Here is a 9138-nt window from a genome sequence, read left to right as displayed (position 1 = left end):
TGCAGATTTAATAGGAAAAGCTATATCCTGTTCTATACGTGGTATATATACAAAGCAAATGGCCTCATGAAGAGTTTACACTAAATGCGTTCAGGGGAAATTCAGTGGCAACAGAAAGAATCTGATCCATCCTGACCTTTACGTCGGTGTGGCAAACCAGCCATCACCTTGGTTGTGAACAAGATTACACAACAAATGACGGAAAAGAGTTCTACAAAACTTGGTCAAGGATGCGATATGGGTCAGGAAAGAACCCATTTAATTTTGGTGCCATTCGAAACCAGAGGGGCGGATTTTGGATATATATATTTTTTTCTTTAACATTGTGAGAAAGGGTTGATAAACAGGAATGTTTATAGGACTGGGACTTGGTGGGTCTATTTTGACTCCCCGCCAACATCTGAAGGGAATCAGTTAAGGAATCAGAGGAAATGAAAATTCTCACTGGGATCATCATCACAAGCAACAACTTTCACATGACACACAGTCATTTGAGCCCATATTGACATAAAATACTGATTACAGCAACTTTAGTTTTTTTTTTACATCAGACCAGGAATATGAAGAAGGTTTCACACACTGTTACTCCATTTTATCATGGCAGATACCTTCTCTTCCACTTTGCATTTATCCTCCTAAACACTGCACAGCTGCACGCCATGTGACCTGGTTCAGTGCAGCGTTTCTACAGGTGCACTCATACAAATGCTACATTCATTCAGAGTCTATCCGATGTCACTGGTTCTGCGTGCTGTCACATTTACCTTGTGATCCCTTTTTATGTTTTACAACCATGTACACACACGCTCACACACTGTTAAAATCCCTCAGCTGCTTGTGTTTTGCTACCAACCAGCTGATCATTCACCTGATCCTCGACCCTGACTTCGTTACACTTTGAACAAGAATTATAAAACAAGGCACAGTGAGTCCACAGATTTTGGTGCCTGCTGTCTTTCCTCTTGCTATTTTCGCTGTAGAAATAAAACTCGTTAGATATGTATTATATGAATATGTTTAGCCATCGTTACAAAGTCTATTTGAGTTTTGTGGTAGAAGATACAAATATATATACACTCAAACAACTAAAATGGCAAAGTGCATACCTCCAACAGTGCCCCACATATAAATCTATCAGCACCAAAAAGCGCACTCTCTGAATATCGGTCCCCTAAACATGATTTTTTGACATGATTATTCTCTGAGAAATCAACAAAAAAGGTTGAAAAACTGCTTATCTCACAATGTTAAAGAAAGTGAAGAAAGAAATCCTGGATCTGAACCCTGATCCAGATCCTCATCCACGAACAAACGGAAAGGGAACAAAATATAACATTACATTTCATTTAGCTGACGCTTTTATCCAACGCGACTAACCATAACCTGACAACTTGATTAAATGTCAAAGTCAAAGTCAAGTGCATCCAAATCCCGAATTCGTTTTTACCCGGGAACACTTCAACTATATGGGGGGATATTTTTGAAGATTTCGATCACGTTAACAACACTTTAGTGAGTTAAACTGTGAATGGATTATATAACTTGTTTTTCAACGCTCAAATATTAGTAATAGGTGTTGCTTTATAGCGGCCATTAGGAGACAATCAACGTTGTTTATTAACCTTGATAATCTCATGTCTGCAGGGAATCAGTTATTATTGTTGTTCAATTGGACCTTATCCATCAGCAAAGGTCTCTACATCAAAATCCACACAGAATGTCTTGATGGTGTTTCTGCTGATTAGGCATTTCTCTCTGCGTGAGATAAAGCTATAATTCTAATGATGCTGACATTTTACTTTTGAAGCAAATGGTAATGACAGATAACGCACACAGACTAACACCAGGTTGGGGCACAGATCTTATTATGATTCACTGCAGCAGACACCTTGAGCCAGTCAGACGAGTGAGTTAACGCTGACTTTGACTTAATCTCTTCAAAAATCAACTGATTGGACCTGAGACAACCTCCACGTGATCAGTTTAAGATTCAATCTGTCAGACTGAGTGGTCTTTGTCAGGTCAAGGCAGGAGGAGCCATTATCACCTCACAGACAGGGTCACGGCACGTTCATCTTTGGATTAGGGATATAATCGCACTACCCTGTCCGGAAGACTGTGCTGTGATCTTCCACAATCACGCCGCCCTGAGGTCACTATCGATCACACTGTACGCCATGTTTTCCTGTACACACACATGCTGATGTCTCCGGAGAACGTGAGGCACATGACAAACATGTGAGCGAGCTAGAGTCGGCTGGCTGCTCATTGACAGAGTATACAGTTCACCCGTGCTGGTCTGATAGGAACGGGCGATGTTCTGAGATGAAGCTCGGTCTCGACGAGGTCACGTCAGAACTATCTGTCAAAAGGGTGATGAAAGATATGTTGAAGGACAAAAAGAATTTCATATCAGGGATGAGCAAAAAAAAAAGACAGTGACTCAGGAACTGATAAAAGTTGGAGAAAAGGGCAGCAGGTGCCTGAAGACTAATTGGAATCGAAGTTCACAGTTGTGTGTACCAGAGACAATAAAAGTGTCCGCACAGAGTGTTAACTGCTGCATGTGTGTGTGTGTGTGTGTGTGTGTGTGTGTGTGTGTGTGTGTGTGTGTGTGTGTGTGTGTGTGTGTGTGTGTGTGTGTGTGTGTGTGTGTGTGTGTGTGTGTGCGTGTGTGTGCACAATATAGTCCATTCTGCACACTCCGGCACAATAATTGAATTTGGCTTTTTTCCTTTAATGGAAGTCTGTGGAGTGTGGAAAGGCTGTGATAGCCCAGAACATCCAATCTTCACAAACAGGTATATGTTGCACACCATTGGACATGGATGCTGCGGGGCGATATGAGCATATGTGTGTGTGTGTGTGTGTGTGTGTGTGTGTGTGTGTGTGTATGTGAGCGGGGTAAAAGATGACTTGCTAAAATGCACAAATGAACAACTTAAATTCCATGCACACAACTACTATTATTCCAATTAAATGTATCCTGCATATATGAAGTGATAAGACTGAAGGGGTCAGCAGCAGATATGCTTCTGTGGAGAGATTTTAAAAATAGTTAATATTTTGAGGAAGAGCAATGGAATTAGAGGAAAGAGGAAGACACAAGAGGGTTAGTGTTCAGGTGACTGAGTCTGAACGTATGTCTCTTGTGCCAATATGCACAGTGTTGATCGACTCATTAAGCCATACATTTAAATTTCCCGTTTTGCTGCTGTCATTTGGAAGAAAATATAAAAAAATTCCCAGCTGGGTTCATACATACTGTACGTGGATGGGTCAGCTGCGTAAACAACACCATAAAACAGCCACATGCTGTTCATGCCGTCCTTGACTGATGTGCATCTAGCAGGAGGGGGGGGGGGGGGGGGGCGCGATAAAATGGCCGGTTCAGGATAAACATAACGAATTTGTTTATTACTGGAGACTATTTACAAATAGGACCTCTCCAGTGCTGAGATTCCAGACGGAAGAAAGGCAAACAGTACGAGTTGCCGGATAAAGACTGAGGTGAGTGTTACAAAATCACATTTGAGGCCAATGAAGAAAATTACATAATGGCAGGAAGTATAGAGTGTTCTTCCTCTCCTCAGCTGCAGCAGGTGTCTCCATTCTATTTCATATCACTGGGCCATTTGTGGGGTGTATGTTCAATCCTCCTAGTCTCTGTGTGAGTATACATTGTGCATTAAATCATGCAGAACAAGGAGCTTCTAGTCTAACGCTGCATAACATACTATATGAATTTAAAATAAAACACCAGATACAGAAATTATGTAATAAAAAACATACAAACTACTCTGAATCTATTATCTATTAATCAATTTCTTCATACCAGAAAATATAGAGTTTGTTAAACTGAAGCAAAAAGCAATAGCCAAATAAAAATATATTATATCAGCAATCAGCGTTATCATGTAAATGAACAATCTCAATTTGCACCTACCTGGGAAATTGCGTATTGATATATAGTTTTATAAACAAGATAACGCTTGCGCTGAGAACAGAGCAAAGAAATGTTCAATAAAGAAATAAAATCATTTATGCCTTATCAGTAAACAAGGATCCTGCTGATGCTGCGGATCCTGATTGTGCAAAACGAGCTGCCACAGATTGGACTTTATGTACTGAAGAAGAGTCAGTCACATCCAGGCTGAAAGAAAGCTCTGATCCCTCTCAAAGTCTAAGTGAACTGTTATCAGAGCTTTAATGGAACATGGGCTAATCATTTTCTAAGTGTTCATTAAAAAAAAGCGTATAAAATCAGCGGGACTTTGTTTACCCAATATTTGGATACTGACACAACAACACTGACATTTAATGGAAGAAGAAACACATGATTTTCCCCTAAAAAAGGCAGAACATGACAGAAATTATTTTCTTTTTCAAACTTTCCAAAAAGTGTCATCACAAAGTGGCTACAGTGAGGTCACCTGATCATGATAACTTATTACTGAGCACAAAGTGCAGCAAAGGCTGATGGGAATGTTTTTCAATTCACAATTGTATATAAAGGTGTATGACAAGACAACTCCCCCAAAGTGAAGCCACAGAGTCTTGATCGCCACCTGGTGGCCGGCTGAAGTATGGTACATACATCCCGCTTCATCCATGTGGATGTGATATGATCCAAACCAAAAGGTCAAAGTACTTGACATACTAATGTATGTTTAAGTAGTATATTTTTCCAGTAAGTTATTTGATGCTATAAAAATGTTGTGAGACTGACTCCAACATATAAGTGGGACCTCGTTACTGTGGCTCCATCTCTGATCGCTACTGCTCGGACTCTGGTTCCACATGAACAAGATGGCGGCACTGGTATCTTGGATATTTTGGCTTCATATCTGGATAGTGAGAGGAAGTGGAGATGCGTCGTACATCTTAATATACAGTCTATGTCTGTAACAATTGGACAATTATAAAATTGGAATCAGGCCCATGAAAATATTGTGGACTGCTTTTACGCACACAGAGTCGAGGACGAAAATAATTGTTTTTACATGATATCCTGGACAACACAACGCATTTTGTAATCACGAGTAAAACATCAGCTATTATCCGCTGCTGATGAGTTTAACTGATGCTGAACTTTACCAGTCAGTGTTCACTGATCATCACCAACATCAATCCACAACCCCAGCCTGACTCAAGCCCCGGGCTGGAAGAGCGCAGAGGCCAGGTAAACAGCACCATCTCCAGTCGTGGAGGAAGAACAGCAACAACAAAAGACAGACAAATGGATTTCAAATTTTGACTCTGGGTTATAACAATCATCATCATCATCATCATCATCATCATCATCATCATCATCATCATCATCATCATCATCATCATCATCATCATCATCATCATCATCATCATCATTATCAAAAACATAATTAGCAGCAGAAGCAGCCTCAGACAGCATTGAGAGACGAGCTCTTCTCTACACCATACTGCCCACTAGTGGATTTTATAAATAGTACATGCGGCTGCAATACACTCTCCTGTTATACCATTATAAAATGCATCATTCATAATATTGATATAATCACTATCTGTGTCAAACAATAGCCTGTAACATTTTTTAAGAAATCACCATCATCATCAACAACATCATCAAACACAGTGCAGAGAGCAGTGAGAACGACCGTTTTCCTACACAGCACTGCCCTCTAGTGGATTTCACAAATTGTGCCTGTCACACACTCCCGTGGTAGCATACAATATATTGTTTAATTCATATTATTGACTGTGTAAAATAATAGCCTATAACACTATGTTAGGCACGTCATCAACATGTCTATAGCATGCTCTTCCTCATCAGACAGATGTTGCTGCAGTCTCAGTGCATGTTCACCTTGTGCAGCCCTGCCCTCCTCCCTCCAGCTGCTGAGAAATCTTTACCCTGCGGAAATACCTCGTTCACCACCTCCCACCTCATCCAGCGACTCTCCGCTACACCCTCAGCTCAGGTAAACGGGGAAGTGGACCTGCGGGAGCGGCTCTGAAAAGGCTTCACACACCCGCAGCGGACATGACGGGAGAAATTACCGAGCAGAAGAACTTTTCTGAAGTCATAAGCCAGATATTGCAAAGTGCGCCAGATGCGAGGAAACACCTTGTTGACAACCACAGCAACCTCCTGCAAGTGGCGGATTACTGCGAGAACAGTTACCTCCAGGTGAGTGGAGATCATCACAACTTTAGTTTTAGTTTTTAGTTTAAATAAAAAAGCTTGTGAAGGATTTTTCAACCTGTCCTGTGTGGTTGTGTGTTCTGCAGGCAGAGGATCAGACCAAGGCTTTGGATGAGGCCAAGGCTTTGACTGCCCAGTCTCTGGCCAGTGTCTCCTACCAGATCAACAGTCTGGCCACTACCATGCTGAAGCTGCTGGACTCGCAGGCCATGCAGATCAGAGCTATGGAGAATTCAGTCAACCTGCTGTCACTGGTGAGCAACTCCTTTCACCTACAAACACCAGGGCCGTCACTGGCATTCTGAGGGGCCAGGTGGCCAGTGGTTAAAGACCAAGGAGGTTATGCTTTCTTTTTCAGTTTGTTAGCAGGATTATGCAAAAACTACTCAAGGGGTTACGGTTCAGGGAAGAACTCATTCTGGATCTGGGGAAGGATCTAGGAAATGTTCACTTTCTTGCGAGATAGAACATTTTTGTAAATCGTACTGTGAATAATTAATTCTGGAAATCTGGAATGTTTATAGAACTGATATCTGTGATTGTATGGAATTGGGTGCAGCTAGATTGATTGTAAAGTGGACTGTTAAGCCTTAGTTCACTCTACTGAGTGTCATTCTGTTTGTTTGTTTGTGAGCAAGAATGAAACCACAGGATTTGTGTTTCACTTCCTTTAACGCTTTTTTAAACAACATTTATTAGCGTGTCTGACTGGTACAGATCTAAATACAAATGCGGATCAAGAGAATATACATGTGGTTTGAATAGAGGAACTGTTTGGCCTTGCCAGAAGTGTGCACTAAACTGTCACTCTAGTTTGTAAAAATGAAACTACATACAGTAGCAAATCTATTAACTACACATGTATTTATTTGAGTAGCCATGCAAACCTGATTTTAAACACAACTCAAACTACAGGATTATGAATTCACACAGAGAAGATGGTATTGCCGTCACTATTTCTACATTTATCACAAGAACAGGAAACAACCAAGAAAAGAATGCAACATGTGAGTGCTAATAATTATTCAAACCTTTACCCACAAGAAAGAGTTTAAAAGTAATTTCATGGCATTGAAATGTATTTCATTTAAGGTCTTTAACTGATTGCTTGTATATAAATTGCGAAAAATGGCTTTTACTGTATATTTGTATTTTTAAGCATCCCTTTTAATATGTGCTCAGTTCTGTTGCTTTGTGTCACGTCAGCAACTTTTTGTACTTTTGTCCATGCTGTAACTTTCTATACTTTTTGAAAGAGAATGAGTTTGCCCATGTTGTAGTCTGAGGCTGGTTCTCTCATGCTCCGCTCCAGGCTGCAGCTATCCACTTTGAGAAGGTGTCGAGGAGAGAGATTGGTTCTTACACTACGGCCAAAGACAGGACTCGCTCCAGGCTGATGGCTCTGCCGCCTTTAGGCAAGGAGCCAGAGAGGAGCCACCTAAGGGTGCCCATATCGTACTCTAGCTTGGACACTATTGGACACTGCTTTCAGGTAAATTGGAGATTACATTGAGAGAGAGAGAATTGAACGCAGCATTTACAACATCTTTTTTTCAACCTCATCATCTTCTCTTCCCAGATCATTGACGATCAGCCCAGAAAGAGAGCAGACAGCATACTGAGCACTGCAGACATCGTTGTGTAAGTAGTTACTTTTCACAATTTAATAGTAACACCGTTATTATAATCACTCATTACAGACACTAAGAGAAAGTAATGTTAGAATTTATCCTCATATTATAACAAATTGGTTCTGCAGAAATAGTTCGACACTTCATTTTATTCTTAAGCTGTTTTCAGATATGAATTACAGAACATTAGGTCTGTACATTTTGGGGCTTTCACATATGCAGCAGGCAGCAGGAGATTGTCTGAGTCGGACACGCTCACAGCAGCAAGTAAAGAACAGATACCTGAAAAGTACTTTGTTGCCTCCAAACTGGGCCTACTTGTAGGTTTTAGAAGGCCCTACTAGTCCGCATGGACCAGATGTGTGTTCATTCACTGGCCTGTAAACAGTCAAATCAGGTGAAATGTTGAACTATTCCTTTGAGAATCTACAGGATGTTAGTTTTACTCACAGTAGCTGAGGGTCTATATATTTTTTGTCTTGTTTACAGAACCAGTCTCGGCATCGCTGTGCCTCCTCCGTCAGTCCCCACCTTGCAAAGTGTCGCCAACCCCTCCAACGACAGCCTGCCCCCACCTCCTCCTCCGGCCTGTGGCCTGGACCCTGGGCTGCCCGCCCCTCCGCCCCCACCGCCCTTCTCTTCCTCCATGGACTACGGCCTCCCCCCTCCGCCCCCCATGACCTCGCCGACATGTCAGCCCCCGCCACCCCCGCCGCCGCCGATCGGCCTGTCCAACGCAGCCTACCCACCGCCTCCTCCGCCGCCGCCATCATCGGGAGCTGGACCTCTTCCCCCGCCGCCTCCTCCTCCTCCTCCAGTGTCAGGAGCTTCATCTCCCCCACCTCCTCCTCCTCCACCACCTCCCCCTCTCCTACATTAACAAACAATATGGGTCATGTTGTCGGATGGTTACAATTTTGCGAATGCAAAGCAGGTAACAAGTCTGAGCAGACATGCTGGGTCTTTGCCATGAGATGAAAGTGTAAAAGATATTTTCAGGTCTGTTTTGAAATCGACATCATGTGCAAATAAAAGCTGGAAACAGTCGAAGTGACCTCGAGCTGTTTCATCTGTGTTGAAAAGCACAAAATGAGCCTTAGATTATGATTTTTTTCTGGGACAGGAAATCCCCCTTCTCAGTGACACAGTGTGCTGCGTTGAATGCTGCGTGAACGCTGCTCTGAGAAGCGTGTTTCAACAGCCCCTGCTCTGCATTCCTGTGAAACAAGCTCAAACAAGGATTTCCACATTTTCGTGTTATCTTCAGTTTTGTGTGTCCTGTAATGTGATTTCTCTTCTTTATTATATCTTTTTGTTATTACAATA

At 42.0% G+C, this 9138-nt stretch overlaps 1 protein-coding gene across 1 annotated transcript; it reads left to right on the top strand.

The window, feature by feature from the left end:
• The first annotated feature begins 5927 nt into the window (after positions 1–5927).
• On the top strand, positions 5928–8692 carry abi3b (ABI family, member 3b). Its single transcript, XM_061095457.1, has 5 exons — positions 5928–6166; positions 6268–6435; positions 7494–7673; positions 7761–7822; positions 8302–8692. The coding sequence occupies exons 1-5, from the start codon at positions 6020–6022 to the stop codon at positions 8690–8692; spliced, it is 948 nt and encodes a 315-aa protein (XP_060951440.1). The 5' UTR covers positions 5928–6019.
• The last annotated feature ends 446 nt before the right edge of the window (positions 8693–9138 follow it).

Source organism: Limanda limanda, chromosome 21, assembly GCF_963576545.1.
Source record: "Limanda limanda chromosome 21, fLimLim1.1, whole genome shotgun sequence".
In the NCBI taxonomy this organism is placed as follows: domain Eukaryota; kingdom Metazoa; phylum Chordata; class Actinopteri; order Pleuronectiformes; family Pleuronectidae; genus Limanda; species Limanda limanda.
This window is presented reverse-complemented; position numbering and strand designations above follow the sequence as displayed.